We start from the raw sequence: 20989 nt of genomic DNA, 5'->3' as shown, positions 1-20989 counted from the left end.
TTAGACTTAGACTTCGCGGTTTCCCATAGAGCGACAGGGTAAATTTATGGAAACGAAAGCTACATCGGGTACGAAAACTTGCCAAGTTGTGACCAATTCAGTGCATACTTATGGAAAGGCTATCCGATTGTCAGGTGGAGGGATTGACGGCGTTCAAATCGCCCTCAACGGCAAGCTACCGTTATATCATCTCGTTGAAGGACGAAAAGGTGAACATTTGGCTTGAGGAGCGTTCGAACAAGAAGCAGTGGTAAGTTGTAGAGCCTCTAGTCTCAGCACAGCTAGCATCTAAGCATCAATGTGGCATGTTCAAACAGGCAAACCGGATTTCTGAGCAAGACGGACTACGTCACTTCTGCTAACGTCTTTGTGGACGCCTCTGCAGCAGACTATGTGTCGGTGAGGCTAGTGGGGTCCTGTATTATATCTACTAATATTTGTGATTAATTTAGTGCTTTAAGCAGTGTCTGGATTGTCCGCTGGGGGAGGATGACGATGCTGAACGAAAGCTTACCTCGCGAAAAGAAGGAAAGCTTTGACTTGAGTTGAGCTTGAAGATCCGTCTGCTTCGTTCAGCTCGTAATATCTTTTACGCGTTCGATCTTCAGCCCATTACTGTTGAACGGATTGACATACTGGAGTCGAAGCTGAAGGACCAACAAAAAGAGCTACAGAAGCTGCGTAACGAGGTCGATGCAAGCAACAACAGCTGTCTCCTGTACCCTGAAAGTGGGGCCTTGAAGGACTCGAAGCTGCATTGGAAGGAGGTAAACATCGAGGGGTTTACCCTTAGTGACGACGAGACTTTGATTAGCGTTCTTGATCCGGGAATTTATGCCGTCGGGGTTCTTGTGAACTACCTCCCCATAGCGAATGGATCCACCGGATCTATCGAGCTGCAGCTAGACGATGTTCAAGTCCAACGTGCGTCTACAGGTCTTCCAGCTTCTGTGATTCCCGATACGGCACTAAGTATGCTTCACAGCCGACGAGCACGTCTTTTATGTGCGTCATTCCGGTCAACTGGGGCGCAAAAATCGGCGTTGTTTTGTCGGAATGGCGGCCACGGGTAACATAAAAACTTATTCACCCAGTGAATGCGGCTTGAAAACTGGGTGAAACAAATCTCTTTTTCGAAGTTAAAATAAATCAATGGGTGAATCCCAATAAATCTCTACCAGTTGTCAGCAATTCTGTTAAGCTCCAATCTCCCGTAAGCAACGACGCTTTCATGAGGGTATTGCTTTAACGAATGCGCGCCGTACAACGTCATCGTAAAGAACAGTTTTTCTTGACCAGCGCATTCTTCGAAAGGGTACACTCTAGAATTTACAATCAGCAACTGTGTCATCTTGGCACTCGTCTTTGCTATCTCCACCATCTTTGTTGGCTTTTATTGGAGATCCTCGCACCGTGGCCCACGCGGTCCAGTAATGGCAACTCCTAAACCCCTTACAGCTATGATAAAATGTCACTGGTGAATTTAGCTGTCGCAAGCAATAGAAGCTTTTTTATTTATGTAGTGGGTTCATGTACAACACATGGCTCACTCACTGGGTGTAGGATAAGATTCCGAAGCCGAGCTGGTGGTAGAGTAGCTAGGACCTCTAGAGGACGAAGCTTGAGAGCATGCTTGGACAGAGCACTGTCAGGTTAGCCAGACACCTCATTGTGAATCAGCACCAATACAAGCAAGGGATCCTAGGAAGCCACCAGCTTCCCTAATACGTGTTCTGTGGACCGACTACAAAGTTAACTTTAGTTATTCAAGGTTCGACGACGAAAATGTCAACAACACCTACCGTTAACGACGCTTCAGTGAGCAACGCTGCGACGACTGCAAGTACGACTGCGACGGCAGCAAGTACGACTACGACGCAGCGAACACTTCGGCCTAGACAAGCATCACGCTCGGTACAAGAAGAGCAAGCGGCTAGAACCCATGAAGTCACCCAAGAGTCGACTGCGACGGGGAATCGAGGCCAAGCGCGGGGTAGGGGCCAAGGAAGAGCAGCAAGAGGACGGCGAGCAGCAACGACAGGTGGAGGAGAAGGTCGTCAGGCCAATGGCGCGCCTAACATGTCAACTGCCATGCAGAGTGGTGGTGCTACGAGTAGTGTTTTGGTCGGCAACCACCCGACGGTACCGCAGCCGATATTCACCTTTGTCACTGCGCCTAAAGTGGCCAATGTCTCTCATGAGGGCATGACGAGATGGCTTGACTTGCGATTTGAGTACGAAGAAGCGATTAAAGCTCGCTGCAAAACGACTGGCGAAGAGCTGGATGCTGTCATGACGAGCGTCCGGAATTCGTTCGATGAATCACTGCTGGACACACTCTGTGAAGCAGCTTGGGAAATGGACAAGAGCGACTTGACTGACGACTTTCTTTGGGATTGGATCATGAAGACTGTCGAGAGCTTCAAATATCGCACTCTGCCTAACATTGAGGTGTTGTTTAAGCGTGAGTTGTCGATGGATGAGAGTCAGGGTGATGTGGAGGCTCAGGTAATCAGCTATTTCCACTCATGCAACACGCTGATTCGTACGAATGGACTTGTAGGTCTTTTCAAGACTGATGACGGTTTGAAGTCGATGTGCAAGATCCTAGTGAACTCTTTGCCAGCTAAGTTGAAGAAGAGAGTGAAAAATGAGATCGACTTTCGGGCACAAGGAGCAAAATCGAGTGTACCTGAATTGTTCAAACTCATCATGGAGCAGGCCTCGGACCAGGAGAAAATCGATCGGGCGCTACGAGTTGCTGGTGTCGGCGGAAAGCGCAAGCAGAAATACCACGAGAGTGATAGAAACAGCAAGGCCAACTCGTTTGCCCCTCGCAAAAAACAAAGCCAAGGGAGCACTCCGATAACAGCCAAGTACGGCAGTCAGGACGCCGCGTTGAAGAGCAAGGTACCACACAGCAAAGTGGCCGCAGCAGCAAGCAGCGTGGCTGTTTCAACTGTGGTGAAGGGCATTTAGTGAGGGATTGTCCCCGCGTGGAGAGCACGACGAACACATCTAGCTCCAACAACAACCAGCGCAGATCTCAACCCAACCAGCAAGGGAGGCACCGCACGCCTCCATCGAATTAAGCAGTGCTTGCCTGAAGGAAAACCGACTGTACGAGTGAACGATTCTCTTGAGCTACCATATTGCGCAGATAGTGGAGCGTTCAAGTCGTGCATTTCTCGAGCTGATGTGGACAAATTGAGTAAAGAAGAGATTGAAACTGTGGAATTGCGGCAACCAATTTTGTGTGAACTGGTTGGTGGACGTACTTTGAAGGTGGAAACGGTTGTATATTTGAAGTTGTCGCTGAGGACAGCGGCTGGACCAGTTAACATTCACTCTCCGGTGGAGTGTTTGATTGTGGATGGTCAAGATGAGTTCCTGCTTGGTCGCGATGTACTAAGCATGTTAGGAATTGACGTTGACAGGCAGCTAGAGTTGCTGGTCTGGTCCGATGGATCGGACGACGATGACATTGATGATGACCCTGCCGTGAGCAGGAAGGATGACGACGAGATCAAGGAGGCAGTTGAAGCGATGATCGCGAGAGCTTCGGATGAAGGATTCCCGAGTGAACGTGTTGACAGACTTCGAACTGTGATCTATATGTACGATATTTGGCGCGTCAATCTGGGCGATGACCCGCCAGCGAAAGTTCCTCCACTGAAGATACGGTTGAAGTCTGGGGCCAAACCGTACAAAACCAAGGCTAGGAAGTACCCGCCGGAACTACAACGGTTTCTCGAAGACTTTAACAACACATTGGAGAGTCTTGGGTGGGTGTATGAAAATCCTGATGCGAGGTGGGCGTGCCCAGCGCTGCCGGTGAAGAAGGCTGGAGGAGCTAACGAGTTCCGACAGACGACTGATTACAAGCCGACAAATGCGCAGGTGGAGCCTCTCGTTGGCACGATGCCAAACCTGGATGTGGATCTTGAGCGAGTGGCTGGGAGTTTGTTCTTTGGGCTTTTCGACTTTATTAAGGGGTATTGGCAACTGCCTCTAGATGAATCTTCTCAAGAAATTCTTTCATATATGACCCACCGCAAGATTTACACACCGCGTCGAGTACCTCAAGGTTGTTCGGATGCTGCACTTTACTTTCAAGCGACGATGGAGCGGTGCTTCACATCTCTGCTCTACTATCACTTATTAGTGTGGATTGATGACCTGCTATTGTACGCAAAGACTCTGGATGAGTACTTGGACAAGCTTGCAGAGCTTTTCAGCCTAGTGAACGAGCTTGGATTCAAGCTCAGCGCTACCAAGTCGTCCGTATTCAAGAAACAAGTGAAGTGGTGTGGTAAACTGATAGACGGCAGCGGGGTGAGGCATGACCCAGAAAGGATTGGAGCTCTTCGTGCACTTCCTTACCCGTCAACTGCCGGTGAATTACAGCAGTTTATCTGCTCGACTAACTGGATGAGGACGTCGATCATTGACTATGGCCGCCTAGTGCGACCGCTGCAAGAAAAATTTGACTCTGTCATGGCTCATACGTCCAAGCGAACAAAGCGAGTGGCGAGTGGAATTCCGATCATGCTGAGTGCAGCTGAGTTGGAGGCTTTTGACAAGTTGAAAGATGCGTTAGCCGGCAGTGCGATGCTGGCATCTCCAAAGATGGAAGCTGAAACTATCCTCGTTACAGATGCAAGTGACGTTGGTTGGTCGGTGATAGTGACTCAAGTGATTGATTGGAAGGCACAAATTCCTATTCACGAACAAGAACATGAACTGTTAGTGTGTATGGGAGGAACTTTCACTGTCGCGCAACGCAATTGGAGCGTCATCGAGAAGGAAGCGTACCCAATTATCACTGCGTGTGACAAACTCTCGTACCTGTTGATGAGACCGAAGGGGTTCCGCATGTACTGTGATCATAGGAATCTCATCCACGTCTTCGCGCCGGCGCAGGAAATCAAGAAACATGTGCGAGGCAAGCTATTGCGGTGTTCAATGAAGCTCATGGAGTATCGGTTTTCTATTGAGCATATTGAGGGAGTGAAAAACGTTTGGGCGGATATGATATCGCGCTGGGCGGGGTGCCTGCACCCAAACGATGTAGCCATGAAGCGCATACGGCAAAAACGTGCACGACCAGACAATAAGGAAACGAAGGATGCTGATCGAGGCGAAGACAGAGGTGGGGAGTGTCAGCCAAAACCACCACCTATTCGCCCGTTCAGCGATGACAGCTTTGAGTGGCCGGACGTTGCAGCTATACTGGCAAGTCAAAAGCAGCATGAGGCAGCAAGACCAAGAGGTATATCGCAAAGAAATGATGGTCTATGGGCCAAGGATGAGTGCATCTGGATACCAAGCGAAGATAGGAGCATTGTGCAGCGACTGCTTGTTGTGGATCACTGCGGATCACAAGGGCATCGTGGTCGTGACTCTCTGATGGAAATCATGCAGCGACGCTTCTCTATCGCTAAACTACGTGAACGAGTGGACAATTTCCTTCGTGGGTGCCTGATGTGCCACCATGTGAAGGGGGGAAGGATCGTGCATCGACCTTGGGCAGAAACCTTTCGTAGCAATGAGAGGAACGAAGCGTTACATTGGGACTACTTGCATTTGGGCAAGTCGTTCGGCAACTACGCTTATCTACTCGTGATGAAAGACGACGCTACCCATTACTGTGAGTTGGTTCCGTGCATCGTACCGACCAGTGTGGTGGCGGCACAGGCCATAATGGACTGGCATAGCAGATTCGGGGCTCCAGGGCTATGGATTAGCGATAACGGGTCGCACTTCAAGAATGAGGTTGTGAGTGAAGTTAGCAAGCGGCTCAACTCAAACCAGAAGTTTTCGTTGGCGTATTCGCCATGGATTAATGGATCTGTTGAGAGACTGAACAAGGACATCATCCAGGTGCTAAGGGCAATGTGTCTGGAGTATCAGGTCGACATCAAGGACTGGACTTACTTTGTTGCAGCTCTTCAAGCCAACCTTAACCATACACCCGTGCCCTCGTTGGGCAATCACGCTCCCGTGGAGCTGTTCTGCGTGCTTCCTGCGGTGTCGCCTCTCATTTTCTATCTGAACGAAGATCAAAAGAGACTGGTGGATCTGGGTGAGCTGCCAGATCACATTGAAACTAAGTTAGAGGCTCTACGAGAGAGTGCTCAGCTTATGCATAAGAAGGTGATCGACGCTCGCTCGAAGCAGACGAAGCGAAACCAACGGAAGCCTAAACATACATTGAAGCCAAACTTCGATGAAGGAGACTTCGTGTTACGATCTCGAGTGGACCAGAAGCACAGCGACAAATTACTGGTGACATGGATAGGTCCATACCAAGTCGTTAAAGCTGAGGAGAACTCTTTCAGAGTACGACACCTGGTTACCGGCGCAGAACAAGATGTGCACAGTTCCAGATTGGAGTTCCACGCAGACAAGAGTTTTGAAGTTACAGAAGAAATTCGAGAGCACGTGGCCTCGCAGGGAATTATTCTTACTGTCGCCTCGCTCCTCGAGCACAGATGGAACACTAGCAAGCACGAATTCGAGATACTCGTCTCGTGGAAGGGCTTGGAGCCTATTGACGACTCGTGGGAGTCTATGACGAGCCTCTACAAGGACATACCTGTCATGGTAAAGAACTACTCAGCTTCTAGAGGGAACCGTGCATTTCAGGATGCTGTAGCTGCCATGACGTGATGAAAGAGTACAGTGTATACAACAAGACGGTGACAAGCGATGTTCGTGAGCCAAGTCTTGGAAGGGCGGTGTAGTGGGTTCATGTACAACACATGGCTCACTCACTGGGTGTAGGATAAGATTCCGAAGCCGAGCTGGTGGTAGAGTAGCTAGGACCTCTAGAGGACGAAGCTTGAGAGCATGCTTGGACAGAGCACTGTCAGGTTAGCCAGACACCTCATTGTGAAATCAGCACCAATACAAGCAAGGGATCCTAGGAAGCCATCAGCTTCCCTAATACGTGTTCTGTGGACCGACTACAATTTACGAACTTCAAGTATCACGCACTTCTTGCGTTCCTCAGCTCATGTATTGATTCTCATTACTGTGCATCAAGGAGTATGCAATTTAAGAAAAGAAGTACGTTATTGTCGTATCGGTAGTGACCAACCCTTCCTATCTTTTGATATTACCCACTTCTGATAATCAAATCTAGAACATAATTATCAGGGTATATAAATAATAGGGATGTGTTTATTTTATACTGTCGGTGCAAGATCCAATCGTGTTCACGAATGGCATTTCGCCTTTTGAGAGACTGGCCGAAACTAATACTTAAGTATTGACACACACGGGGAATGCTATTGCTTTTGACGTCTTCCGTCGGTTTCAACATCCATAGCAGCCACATAGTGCGATACATGCCGCACTACAGCAGTTTGACGTACGACTGTTACGGCACGCGAAGGTGAGTCGCACCTGCTGGTAGTGCTTGACAGATCTCGTCCTCAACAAACTTTACACTCTGTCGTGCTAAGTTCTCAAAAGTACAACCAAACTAACTGCTATCGCCGCGGGTGACTTCCGCGGATCGCCAGCATGTTAAGCTGCTGTGGCTAACATCGTCAATAGCGTGGGCGGTGCACACTACATCTGGCCGTCGAGAACGAGAACTGATATGATATGATTCGCACGCGGTCGCCTCTATTGTAGAGACGCTACTTCGACTCACGCCGTTTTGGTCACCGATCTGTCATTAATTAGCTCCTCACTTTCCAACTGACCTCCTCCTCAACACTTTCCAACCAGCAGCTTCCAACTCGAAATGAAGGTGCTTTCAATCCTTGTTACGACAATCGCTCTTGTATCTATGTCGTCGACGGTAGACGCCCTGCGACTGCTGCGCTCTGCGGATTCGGCCGAGACGGACTCCACCGTCACTCATACCGACTTCAACACACTCAGTTCTGGTTTAAAATTTACCCCAGGCGACGTCGAGGCGCAAGGCAGTTTCGGTGGTCTCCAACGTGAAGGCATCACCGTAGGAAATCGACCTGCGGGCTCCATGCACGGGGGCGGCAGTCGTGGACGTCACGACTCTGGCCACAGAGGTATGCACGACGTTGGCTCTGATGAGGGTTTCAGTCTCGCGGGCAGCGGTTTATTCGGCGGTCACCTTGGAGGTGGCCACGGTATGGGTGGCGGTCGCCGAGGAGGGGGCTCCGTGATCGGAGGAGGCTTTGGTGGCTCTGGCTTCGGTGGTGGTGACTTATGCGGGTCTTTCGGCGGTGGGCTGCCGTCCATCGGCTCAGGCGACGCCCCCTTGGAAAGCGCTTCTGCAGCTGCTACTTCTGCAACAAGTACTACCAGTTTCGTCGCTGCGTCTAAGACTAAAGGGGCGTCGGCTACGCAATTGAGTACCATGTTTTGGATGTGAGGAAGAGGTATTTGAGTACGAAGCTCATTGTCGATGTAGTATCGAAGACAAAAAAACGAGACAGGGACAATCCAAAAAAAGAAACTTTCCAAATGAGTAAATGCAGTGTGAATGTAATAACACTTAATGCCGTGTTTCACACTGACTTAAGCGAAAAAACTTGAATGAAAGTAAAATTACTTCTGTAAATAGCAATAAAATCGAATGTATTATCGAAACAAAGTCTGAAATTCAAAAAGTAGGCTTGACCCTCATTTTATGAGTACTTCAGAAGTATTACTACATCCTTAATGTGGTTCAAATCATACCGTTCGTTTTTTAAGCAAACAATTTTCAAAAACGTGTACCAGAAGGGAGGAGTCCCACAATCCTTGGGGGTCAAACGAACAGCTGCATTAATGAGAGCTTATGCAATGACCATCAGCTCTATCCGAAAAGGGGCGGATATTTCTTTACTGCTTGCTGCTCTAACAATGCAAGGAGCAGTGTATACCGAAACAGCTGCGGTATACCGGTACAAGTCTTTGGTGTGGAAAACACAATTCCCCTTGCTTTATACTTTTACAGAGATGCTAGGATGTGTACTGTACAATACCGATTGCTATTAGTAGCAGTCATACTTGTAATAATACCTTGTAGTACTGAATTTAATATGAGTAATAGTAATACATGAAAGTATCTGCATAGTACTATGATAATTTTAGGGTACTATTTTCAAATACCTAGCTTTCGATACTAGCTTCAGCATAATTAGTCTCGATAGTACAATACCGCTACTACTACTATCCGGGTTTAGAGGCTAGCTTTGGTCAAATGAAGCCGAATTCCAGCGATTTATTTTTCGAAGAAACAGGTAGTAAATGACGGAGCAGCAGGTAAATTAAGCTGAACTGCTAGGTAAGTGCAACACAAAGATGTAGGCGAAACGCAAAGAAGAAAATGAAGAACTTGAAAAGCAGGGTAAAACGAGCGGAAAGGAGAGAGCGCGCGGGGTCTGAACCTCACTGAGCGGCGCTATAACGGAAGAAAGGCTACCCCGGGAAGTAAAACTGTGGTTGCTCGAGATCCAGACACAGAGTTGCTCGGAGCGCTGAGTCGCAGGGTCGAGGAGGAAGGCTGAACCAAATTCGAGATTAAGGGAGCGCAAGCCGTTGAATTCTGAGATTTGAGCACCTAGTATAAAAACAGCAGAACCTTCACACCCGGTGTTTCTGTCACGAGCCGTATGGTCTCAGCAGGTACACGGCAATGCGGAAACGCCAGCTCAGTAAACTTGCTAGACCGAGTCTCGAGTCCAACACCTATCGTGATGGATCACGTCCGACTGTACCGTTTAGCTCTAAAACCTAATTTCCGCCTTTAAAACGTGGCCTGTCAAAGCGAAAGAAAAAACTCCAATTTATAAGGCACTTGCACTTGAAATTTGTAAGGCCCGACTATCTACGTGTGAGGTGGTCCACACAAGCGCAAATTATTCTGTTCAACAATTGGCTACATTACAGTACCGGCAAGTGTACCAGTACCGGTACATGTACCGGTACCATGTCGCTCGAGGATACATCCGATCAGACCGGGTGACGTGAATCCGTTTCTCAGTACCTGACACCAGCACACAGCAGTCACGAAAGTGGCCCAATGGATCCATTCCAACGGGCGCTTGTTGCTACAGTGGATCATCACAGCTTTACATTTACAGTAATTAAAACAAAGCTTGTCAAGCCATCTTGGTAAGCGTGAAACAAGGTCCCACCAATTCTACGTAGTATCATACTTTATAACAAAACGAGGATTACTTGAATGCTGGCGAAGATACATGCAACACATTGACCCGGTTTTACTGCTTGGATAGTGGTTGGCACCTCCACTTACCGGTGCAGTCTGCATGGGCAAAGAGCTGCAGACTGCAACTCTCTGCGACCTCCACTGCCTTCGCTTTCACTCAATCACTTTTCATTTTGCCTTCTCAAGCACACCCTTTGTATTTGAATATGGCCAAGTTCTTCGCCTTTGCTGCCGCGATTGCAGCCACTGCCTTCGGATCGTCCAATGCCGCTACCGTCGAGGACACGTGCGTGCTCGCGGACTTTCAGACTGCCACGGCCGATTTCGTCGGGCTCAACAACGTGCTGGGCCTCGTTCCGGCGCTGCTGCCCATGTACATCACCGACCCATATGTCGTCACTAACCAAACACTGGAAGGCATCGACTTAAAAGTTCTGGGCCTCAATTTCAAAGCCACACCTTCTTTCGAACGGCTCAATGTGTCCGGTCTAACGACCATCGCGCCCAAGACCGCCAGCGTTACAGGCTCCAACTCCCTTGACCTGGGAGCAGACTTCAAAGGTGAGCTCTCAGTGAGCGGCAGGTTCTCAGTCGAGTTCACGCAGCTCGACAAGAAATGGTACCAAATCTGCTGGACGAGCCTGCTGCACCAAAGCAGTTGTCCGTCGACGACTGTCACTGTGGATGTCGCTCTGGGACTCAACAAGCCTACCGTTGTAGTGGGAGCTGAAGCGGATTTGTACCAATGTGCTTCAGGTGTTCCAGCGTCTGTGTGCTCCAACATGACGATCACGTCCATTCTTGTGGCTGCGCTTGGAGGAGATCTCACCAGCGTTCTAAACACTGTCCCACGCCACTTCAAGGACGCGTCGCTGACCTCGCTCAATCTGGACTGGGACTCGATCACGAACATCGACCTCAAATTCGCCGACACTGGCGCATTCATCTCAAATATCATCAATGGACTCCTGGACTTCTCCGCTGAGAAGCTAAACAAGAAGAAGGTTGCGTACAATACGTTCACGAAGGTCTTGGACAAGCTCGTGCGTTCGCTACTGAACAGCTTGATCGACCAACTGCTTGTACCGCTGTTCGGCGCGACATGTTTGTAAGTAGGGAGGGCTCAGTAGTTTTATGTCGGCCACTATTACCAGCTCGGTATCTTAAACTTTGATTAAGCATCAGCAACAGCATTCTTCAACGTGAATCGTTCGGGACGCTTTAAAAAAAGGTTTACAGCTGTTTAGTAAAGATTCTTTACTGGAGAACTGTAAAATTTCTGTTACATGTACAGAATACTGATACTGTACATGCACACCATTTCCGTCAAGTCTACTCGAACTTTCGAATCGACGCGGTCAAACGGACGCAAATGGCCGGTTCTTGTGTGATCTAATTCAAGGTCACACCATTTTTAATTTTATTCAACGGTATTTGGCAATTTGCATGAAAAAAGCAGCTTATCCCACGACTTGCATTTCTGCCCATCATATTTTAAGCAAGCTGCAAACCTGGTCAAATGCTTACGTTACTTCGACGAGGGCTTCTTTTCTTGAAGCACTATGAGCCATGCCCTTCGACTCGCTTCAAGAAAAAGAAGCCCTCCGCAACATTTTTCACTGTAGAACAGCTTAAATGGGGGGATATGGTGCTGTGAATGATGTAGTCGTTGTTTGGGCAGTGTTTCTCCTCTGAATAAAGCGTACCCTTCAAGCGTCAGAACACTCAAATTACCAAACACCGTAGCCTAAAATTAAAATGGTGTGACTTCATTTGTGAATTAGATAAAACTGGCAACTTGGGAACTGGTGCAGCGCAAAAAAAGTGAATTGACGCGTGATTTTTCTGGATAATATCAAACATCTTATCAGCTTCCAAATTCAGAAGCGCTTCAAGCCGGGTCTCGACGTAATGACACTGAAGTAAGTCGAATGACGGTAAATTATGCATGTTGCCTGAAAAGTCTATATTCCTGGTAGTGCTGTGGTCACGTAGTACGGACCTAAGGTGCTTCAATCGTTTCTTAGAGGCGCTCCGTGCTGGTATGTCCTTTATCGATAAAACGAGTTGGTCACAATTTTTTCCAACCTCAACACGACGACACAACCCGCACTACCACTACTGCGACTATCGGTATTTTGATTTTAAAATAAAACAACAGTATACGTGTTCTTGTATGTGGCGACGAGCAGATTAACAGTTTACAACACAATCAAAATGCAATCGAATATTAAACGCGTCGTTGCTAGCAACATTTCAAGCGCCATTAAGTCCGCTAAGGCCCCATGCGAACTGCTGTCAAATATGATGCAGTGTCGCAAACGGAATTGGTGTTTGAGAACGAAACAGAAATCCTCTCACTCTCATTGAGCGCACACAAGTGACGTACTGGTCCGATGACTAACATTCTTATCTTTGACGCTGCTGTCATTACAGCGGGCAGAACCTGTTTCCGCGCGTTGAATCTCGACATCATTCATCAGCAACGAAATCGTGCCTGAAGAACTATTCCGAGCTGGCCAATGGTTGACAAGCACCGCAATCACGTACATACCGGAATTCGAACGACGATCGACGAAGTTTCAGCATTCAGCTTAAAATTCTCAGAATTCAGGGGCTTCCATCGAATCGTCGACGACGCCCAGGTCGCGCTTTCGACATACAAAAATATATGTGTTCGGTTTGATCTATTCGGCTGCGTAACTTCTCAATCTCCTCTGCTTGGTCCCTCATCCTCGACTCCAAGATGTCAATCCTCTCCATTGCAGCAGGCTGTAACTTAAAGGTGTAGCTGGCGCTTCGAGCGGATTTAAAAAGTCGAAACTTGACGTGAAATGTAAGCCGACGTCCGTTATCGGTCCAAGATTCCAGGTTGCGATGTAGTTCTTGATCGTTGTCTTGTGGGCTGTCCAAACATTGCTGGAAATACTATCATTTTATAACAATGGTAAGCCCGACACAACCGTGTACATGTAGGGTACATCTACAATGTAATCCTACCGAAGCGTAGTCCGCCGCTGACGCATCCACGAATGTGTTTGCAGGAGTCACATACTCTTCTTTGCTTAAATATCCAGTTTGCCTTACCGTTCCAGCAGTGCGATACTGTTTGTTAGCTCCATTGTTTGGTAGAGATTCTTCCGTCCTACTTACCATTGCTTTCTGGATGTCTTGGACTCCAGCCAGATGCTCAGTTTTCCGTTTTCTAGAAATATTGAATAGCGGAAGGCTCCACCAACAAGTGAAGAAAACGTCGTGACCCCCTCGAGCTTAATATCGTCTTTGAATGCCATGACGTCAATTCAGGAATGAGACTTTAAGTAGCTTAGGTTCAGCCTCTGTCAATCGCAGGATGAGGCTTATTGAAAAATGATTTTTCCATGAAATTTACTCATCTTTCGGTATTCAAAGAAATCACTTTGACACTTTATGACATCCTCCGGAGCAGACGTTAACCTATCACAATCAAATTTTCCCTCAACAAAATTTCGCCATGGCCAAGGGAGTTAGCTCTGACGTTGAAGGAGTAACGACGTTTCCTACCTGCTCCAACGTTAGTTTTCGCTATCGGATCTCTCTCGAGAATGAAAAGCTGAACCTTTGGCTTGAAGATCGCACCAGCAAAAAACAATGGTTAGCTGGATGTGTGCCTAACTACACGTAAAATGAAGCGCATAACAGCTAATAAAACGATGTTTATTTTGCTTCCCGCCAGGCAATCCGGACTTCTGAGCAAAGAGGACTATGTGACTGCTGCGAACATATTCGTGGATGCGTCAGCGGTAGACTACGCATCGGTGCGGTTGCCGCTGCTTATTGTACTATTCAATTTTAGTAATTTGTACTTGCATTGTTAGTGTTTCCAGCAGTGCTTGGACTGCTCGGAGGACAACAGTGACGAAGCGCAACGCAAGCTAGTTTCGCTCAGTGATGGCCAACTTCAGCTTGAGTTAAGTATCAGGCTTCGTCTGCTTCAGTCTGCTCGAGAAATCAGCTACGTATTCAAGCTACAGCAGGTTGCAGTGGAGCAGATCGACATTTTAGCGTCGAAATTGAAAGATCAACAGGAAGAGCTGGAAAAATTTCGTGGCCGAGGTGGCCAAGACAAACGTGTTTTTTTGCGCGCAGAAAGCGTAGCTTGGAGCTCGATGAAGCTCCAGTGGAAGCCTTTTGATTGTAAGAATTTTGTGCTGGGCTCCGGGAAAACCTCGATCAAGGTTCTCATTCCAGGTTTGTACACAATCGCTGTACTGGTGAACCATGTGCCAGGCCGAAGTAACAGTGTGGGGACGATTTCGCTGGAGAAGAGCGGCGTTGTTATATAGTCTGCGGCAACGGCTGCAGCCTATTCAAGTTGCGATGGTACCTACTTGAGTCACCTCACCAGCTCGTCGTTTATATGCATTCTCCAGATTAAAAAGGGTGAGTATCTTGGCGTGGTTTGCACGGGGGCCTCAGGGATTGCAAGTCCCGCATCGTGTTTGACAGCTATACGTCTCGGAGACTGATTTTAACGCGTGCATCATTCGCCCTCGATAAATTCGGCACAATGTTGACGGATTAAATAAAGCCAAACCAGTTATAACGCGAAATTAACAACGGTATGAATTTGCTGACGAGATTTCTTTTACTGATTTCCAAGTGTCAACAATATACACTGGCCCGCGAATCAATAAGGGACAGCCGGAATTGACTTAATCTCAAGGCTACACCAGTTCTAATTGTGAGCTAAGCTGGCTCAGAAAAACGTCCAGGCAATCAGGATTCCTTGGCAGAGAAGAGTATTTGACCATACGTTTCTGTACGGTTGTACTTAAAAATGAGAGCGTACAGCTTGCTTTTTTTCTTGGCTGCAATAAAATTATTGCTCGAATATTGTATGGTACATGTACGTGGAAATTCGTCCTTTTCGGTCAATGAGGCAGGAGATGGGTACGTGCAGCATCCTCATATCCAATTGTCGCGTTCTACTCAATGGACAAATCATTCCAGTACGGTACATTAGGTGTCACTAAGTATCCCCGCTGAGCCAGGCACCGAGCCGAAACGCTGCACCTGAGCCGGTCGACCATTTCTGAAGTTGAAGTTGGTTGATGTGTGGTTGCAGGGTGGAGTCCATGGTGGACGCCGTAAGAGATGTAGGCAATCGCTCACGATCGCCTGGCAACGATTAATACATGTAGCGCACACTAGAATGGAAGGATCTGTCAGGGGGATTTGAGACGTCACCCTCTTTGCCGAGTGTATCGGCATGCATGCATTTCCGCTCCCGATGGTGCATCCTACACGTACATGTTCTCATTTGTGACCGATGGCCAGCTCACAGCAGTCACTTTTGAATTTGCCCAAGCCTTGACAAGCCCCCAACTCGAACCTCTTATGGCGCCGCACGAATCGCCTCGCAACGGATACACAGTCGTCCAGACGCCACCTGTCTACGTCCACGATGAGCCCATGCTCAGCATCGAGGATCGCTCACTTAAGCCAACGTGGATCGTGTATTCGTCCGTTGGGATCGCCATGCTCGAGGCCTTCCACTACGGTTGGTCCAACTCCCAAGTCAACCTCAGCACCTTCAGCAACACGGAGGAATGCAAAGCTCGACCAGTGGAAGAAGGCACTTGCCTTATGTTCCCTGGTCACACACACACGACCTGGACGCTCTTGGTCAACGCGTGGATTGTGGGCGGTATGTTCGGTAGTCTACTGTCCGGTTTTCCGTCCAACAAGTTTGGTCGTCGCACTACTCTTCGCTTCAATGCAATCCTTATGGTGTTAGGATCTGTGATCCAGGTCGTGGCCAATAACCCGACGTGGTTCGCCGTGGGTCGCTTTGTGACGGGTGTAGCGAACGGTGTAGCTATGGCTGTCGTCAACACGTTCCTTAACGAGATCTCTACGCCTCACAACCGCCACGCCTTGGGCACAAACACACACTTAGCTGCAACGTTAGGTATCTCCGGAGTAGCCACGACGTTCTGGTACTGGAATACGACGTCCGGTTTCCGCTGGATCGCTGCGATGCCGATTCTTTTCGCTGCCGGTTTCGTAGCCCTGTCGTTCTTCTTCATGGTCGAGAGTCCCGTGTGGCTCGTTGCGAACGGGAAAGACGAAGAAGCCGAAAAGGAACTGGCGCGTCTGTATGGAACACAGAACGTCAACGTCATGATGGGTTGGATCCAAGCGAACGACCGAAGATCCAAGCTCCCTTCGACGTTGAGTGGCGTCTCGGATAAAGTCCACACCGAGACGAACTGGACAATCTTGACCAATAAAAAGCTCCGTAAGCCGCTTGTCATCGCGCTAGGACTGACCTGCATCAACCAGTTGGTGGGTATCAACGCTGTGTTCTTCTATTCGTCGTCTATCCTCAAAGATGCCGGTATTTCGGACTCCCGTGCTGGACTTATGATCATCGACATCTTGAACGTTGTCCCCGTGCCGATTGCTGCGGCCTTGACGAAGATCATGCGGAAACGTACCATGTTGATGTCGGGTATCTTCGTGATGGTTCTGTGCTGTATCGGCATGACGGTCTCGCTGGTTTACAGTGTGGGTTGGCTCTCGATTGTCTTCCTTGGCGTCTTTGTGGTGGGCTACGACTTGAGCATCGGCCCGTTGCTCTGGCCGATTGTGGCTGAGCTCTTCGCAGATTCCGCTCGAGGTGCTGCGGTTGGTATCTGTCTCACCATGAAGTGGATCTGCTCGCTCATTGTGGGCATCGGCTTCCCGTACGTTGAAGAAGCTATCACGAACTACAGCTTCATGCCGTTTCTGGGTACGACGGTACTCTCCATTGTCTTCATCTACTTTATGGTGCCGGAGACGTCCGACATGACTATTGCGGAAATCCAGGACGGATTCCGTAGCGATCACAGCGTACAGTCGTCTAGCAAGAGTCAGATGTAAGAAGTAAATGAATGTATCATGTTGTGGACATGGATGGGAGTCAATCTCCAGACCGCTACTGCTATTTGATAACAACAAATATTGTGGTTTTCATCAATTTTGCCGCCCGATTTGCTGTGTTATCTCGGGGCCAGATTTAAATAAATTGGGCAGGGTGTAGGGTAATAAGACTTGAATTAGCTATATGTGACCCTACTTAAGGTCTTAATGATGAGGGCGACGTCATCTCCAGACGACCTTACCACCCACAACTCAGTTTTACTTATTGAGTAAGAGGAAAACACGAAACGTATGCATACTGTAGCGCGATTGCCGAGTAAAAGGGTGCTATAATTCTCCTATGGCGGTTAGACTGGAAGTGTTCTAGCAAATGAGTTTGGGCAGATCACTTATGCCGTCCAAAGACGGCAATTCTGGCACTTCTCCTTTAATTCGAAGTGCCCATCGACATATCCGACTCGAGATAGCACTCTTACCTTACCCCTACTATCTATTTCGACGGCGCTCAGCAAATCGGATCCGACATAGTGGATCTCGGATCATCCGCTTTGCCAAAATGGATGAAAACCCCAATAGTTACTACTGAAGTATTTTGCTAAAATCCAGTCTAGGATCGAATAGTTCACTGCCCCACGAACTGATACACTACATACACCCTACTTACTTCAGAAAGAACTGATTGGCTCGCATCGTGTAACTTTATACTCACAATTGTCACGAGTGGTTCTGGCGGCCACTGTCTTGGGCACGGTGAGTTCCGTTACCCTCCTCCGCACTTTTCGACGGCCGACTAGATTCGTGTGGGCCGCGCATTCGATGAAGGCAGGCAGGGCCACGACGAGTCGCTGAGAAGTTGTGGGCCGGCCTCGGTCTCCGTAGGACAAGCGCAGCTAGAGCGTACGGTCCCCGTTGATGACGAGGACGGAAGTCATGGGGGACCGGAGCTACTGAAGGACTGTGTATCCTCGCGGTGAGGCGGTGGGGTGGGCGGTACCGCCTCGCTGTCGTGGTGTACAAAATCGTGGACGATGATTGCGAAACGGTGCCTGACGGCGGGAACGAGGACCGTGGAGGGCGAAGTGCAGGTCGCAAGGAAGAATGTAAGAGGTCGGTCGTGAATTTTCCTTGGAGACAACAAGCAGAAAAAAATTTGTGTTGACATTTGTCTTTAGCTTGTTGCTTCTGTTTATATCACCGTACCGTTCTACTTCTATACAGCGTCGACCGTCCCATCCAAGGACGGCTCGCGACACGTGGTGGAGAAGCAGGGTACTGGTCTTGGTTGTGAAGAAGAACCGTCGGAGACGTCGTGGAGTGTGATCCCGTAGTGCAAGGAGGTCTGGTATCGAGCCCGGACGCATAGGGACTGGAGTGTGATTTTTGGCGCGGAATTCCTTGTATAGAGCCCAGGGGCGCATAAGGGAGTGTGAAGTTTGGAGTTTATTCGGCGCGGAATTCCTGGTATCGAGCCCAGGGGCTCATAAGGTAGTATTGGGAACAAGAGTTTGACGAGGGAAGCATTGGAGAAGAGTGTCATGTCGGTATACGTGGAAGACGACTATGAAGAGGACCTGAGGCAGTCCGCTGCCAGAGAGGCGGCTGAAGAAGGACAGAGTCAGGGAGACTTTCAGACGGAGGATGTTAAAGATGATGATGATGAAGCGAAGGCTCCTGTAGGAGTGACACCCGCTGCTGATCGGGACGCTCTACGTAAGAGCACGCGCGACGAGCTACGGGCGGCTGGAGAAGGCCGGTTGGAGGTGACGGATGGCGTCAAAGACGCGGTCAAGGTAGAAGAAAAGGTGAAAACGGAGCCGGCGCCCGGTACGGAGGCGGTGTCGCCGGGCCCGGACGAGGTACCCCTGGTGGAGGAGGACGTTCCTCTTGGGGACGACTACCAACTTGCCTATGAGCACGGCAGCTGGGAAGTGTTCGGCCAGTACGAGGAGGACGAGCCTTTCGTCGAGAATTGGGAACCGGCCAAGAAGAAGAGCCCCAGAGGATTCATTCAGCAGTACTTTGGAACCGAGGAGCGCCGCTGGGGCCGGACGGCGTTTGACTGGAGCTGGACGTCCAAGGGATTCGCACCCTCGGACAACACGGTGTTCGCGTACACGGCATCCGTGCCCCAGCAGCCTTACGAGGCTCCACCTGTCGCTTAAAAAAGGAAGACGGTCGCTGCCAATCCGGTGGCCCCTACAAGACCACGGGACCCGAAGTGCCTGGGACGGGTACTGCTCGGACGGCTACTGCTGCTACGGGAGGTCCGAGTATCGCTGCGACCCGGACGCATCCTGCTCCGCCTGGAGTGCGTCGGACTGGTCCGCGCCCTGCTTGGACGGGACAAGTAGGGAGCGCCCCGGGCGTTCCGCCGCGTTCGGCAGTGGTGCCGCGAGGTCCGCAGGCCCCTCCGCGTGCTGGTGTCCGACCGCCGGTCCGGGTCCTGCCTGGGCCGTCCCGCCTGCCGAGGCGTGAAGACTGAATCACGAAGATGTCGACTGTGATAAAGGTGCTACCGATGCTCTACTCGGACACGGCTATGGTGGAGAAGACGCGCGACTTCTTGGAGCTGTTCGAGGACCACACTGACCGGTTGTCCGACAGAGAGCGGCTGTTGGTTTTCCGGCAGGAGCTGAAGGGACGTGAGGCCGAAAGGTGGTGGAGCAACTCCAGCATCAAGTCGTTCGCGACGCTGAAGGTGCGTTTCCACAACCGGTTCCTCAGCAGGACGGCCGACGAGCTCTGGGAGAGACTGTACTCCACTAAGCGTGAACGTGGCGAGTCAGTGGAGGAATGGGGAGACCGAGTCACCGATCTGTGCGACTCCCTCGACTATCCGAACCCTCAGATGCGGTATCAGTTGTTCCGTCGTGGCCTGAAGAACAAGAGGATGCTGGCTGCCATCGCTCTGCACTTCCTAGTCGACTCCACATCCAACGTGTGCAGCCACACGTAAGCGAAGATTCAAGCCCGGCTCGAGATATTCCGGAGGCGTGCGAGTGGCTAATGTTTAAGGACATGCATCGTCCTGTGGAGGAAGACGACGAATTTCCTGACGAGTCGCGGGCGAAGCCTGATAGTCACACGGCGACTGTGAACGCTCTAACCCAGAAGCTGGACGACTTCCTGTTGCAGCAGCTGGAATGGCAACACCAGGTGATGGAAGATTTGCAGTCCGTGCCGCCGGCTGCGGTGCCTACTGTATCGGCGGTGGTGCCGAGCTCCGGCGGCCACGGGCAGTTCCCTCCCGCTGGTGGAGCTGGTCCGTTCGGAGGTAATCGTGCCCGTCGAGGCATCAAGATGGCGGAGGATTCCCACACGCAAGAAGGAGAACCTGTCTGTGGCCGATGCGACTACAAGGGTCACCCTCGCGTGACGTGTTCGCGCCAAACGATGACTTGCCGACGGTGTACCCAGTACGGTCATATTGTGGCTGAGTGTGAGATGCCGTATAATGAGACCCGTGGCCCGCCTAGCGGTGGAAACGGAGGAGGAAACTCGACGATGCGGTGTTTCTACTGCCACCAGATCGGTCATAGTGTCTCTCAGTGTCCCGAGATCGCTACTCTGAAGGGATTGGCCACGACTCTGAAGGCGTCGACGGCCGAAGCGTCTCGTCAATGACGGGAGCGTGAGGGAGGGGAAAGAACGAGTCACTCCTTCCTCAGGTCAAGTGGATGACTCGAGTGGCGGCCGAGTGAAGGATGGAGGACATAAGGCCGTTACAGTGGACGTTGGATGAAGAGGTAGCAGTGACGGGGAGAGAGGACACTGCGGTGGCTGTTGTGGTGCAGAAAAAGAAGATGACGAAGAAAAAGGAGAAAAAGTCGAAGAAAAAGAGGGGTATCCGAATCGTAGGCACGGAAGAAGAGGGAAACCTTGTTCGCGTGAACGACGCTCCGGAACGGTGTGAGAAGGTAGCCGTGGATC

General features: G+C 49.9%; 3 protein-coding genes across 3 annotated transcripts; all 3 read left to right on the top strand.

The window, feature by feature from the left end:
* Positions 1–10330: 10330 nt before the first annotated feature.
* PITG_04321 (uncharacterized protein) lies at positions 10331–11395 on the top strand (the record flags this gene model as incomplete). Its single annotated transcript, XM_002905920.1, has 1 exon — positions 10331–11395. One exon carries the CDS (start codon positions 10357–10359, stop codon positions 11260–11262), a length of 906 nt encoding a protein of 301 aa, XP_002905966.1.
* A 4134-nt stretch (positions 11396–15529) lies between these two features.
* PITG_04320 (Major Facilitator Superfamily (MFS)) lies at positions 15530–17059 on the top strand (the record flags this gene model as incomplete). Its single annotated transcript, XM_002905919.1, has 3 exons — positions 15530–15568; positions 15620–16234; positions 16277–17059. 3 exons carry the CDS (start codon positions 15530–15532, stop codon positions 17057–17059), a joined length of 1437 nt encoding a protein of 478 aa, XP_002905965.1.
* A 2518-nt stretch (positions 17060–19577) lies between these two features.
* On the top strand, positions 19578–20115 carry PITG_04319 (uncharacterized protein; the record flags this gene model as incomplete). Its single annotated transcript, XM_002905918.1, has 2 exons — positions 19578–19926; positions 20075–20115. 2 exons carry the CDS (start codon positions 19578–19580, stop codon positions 20113–20115), a joined length of 390 nt encoding a protein of 129 aa, XP_002905964.1.
* Between the last annotated feature and the right edge of the window lie 874 nt (positions 20116–20989).

The sequence above is a fragment of the Phytophthora infestans genome, genomic scaffold, assembly GCF_000142945.1.
Source record: "Phytophthora infestans T30-4 supercont1.5 genomic scaffold, whole genome shotgun sequence".
In the NCBI taxonomy this organism is placed as follows: Eukaryota; Oomycota; class Peronosporomycetes; order Peronosporales; family Peronosporaceae; genus Phytophthora; species Phytophthora infestans.
The sequence above is the reverse complement of the archived record's forward strand: the minus strand, read 5'-3'. Positions and strand labels throughout refer to the sequence as shown.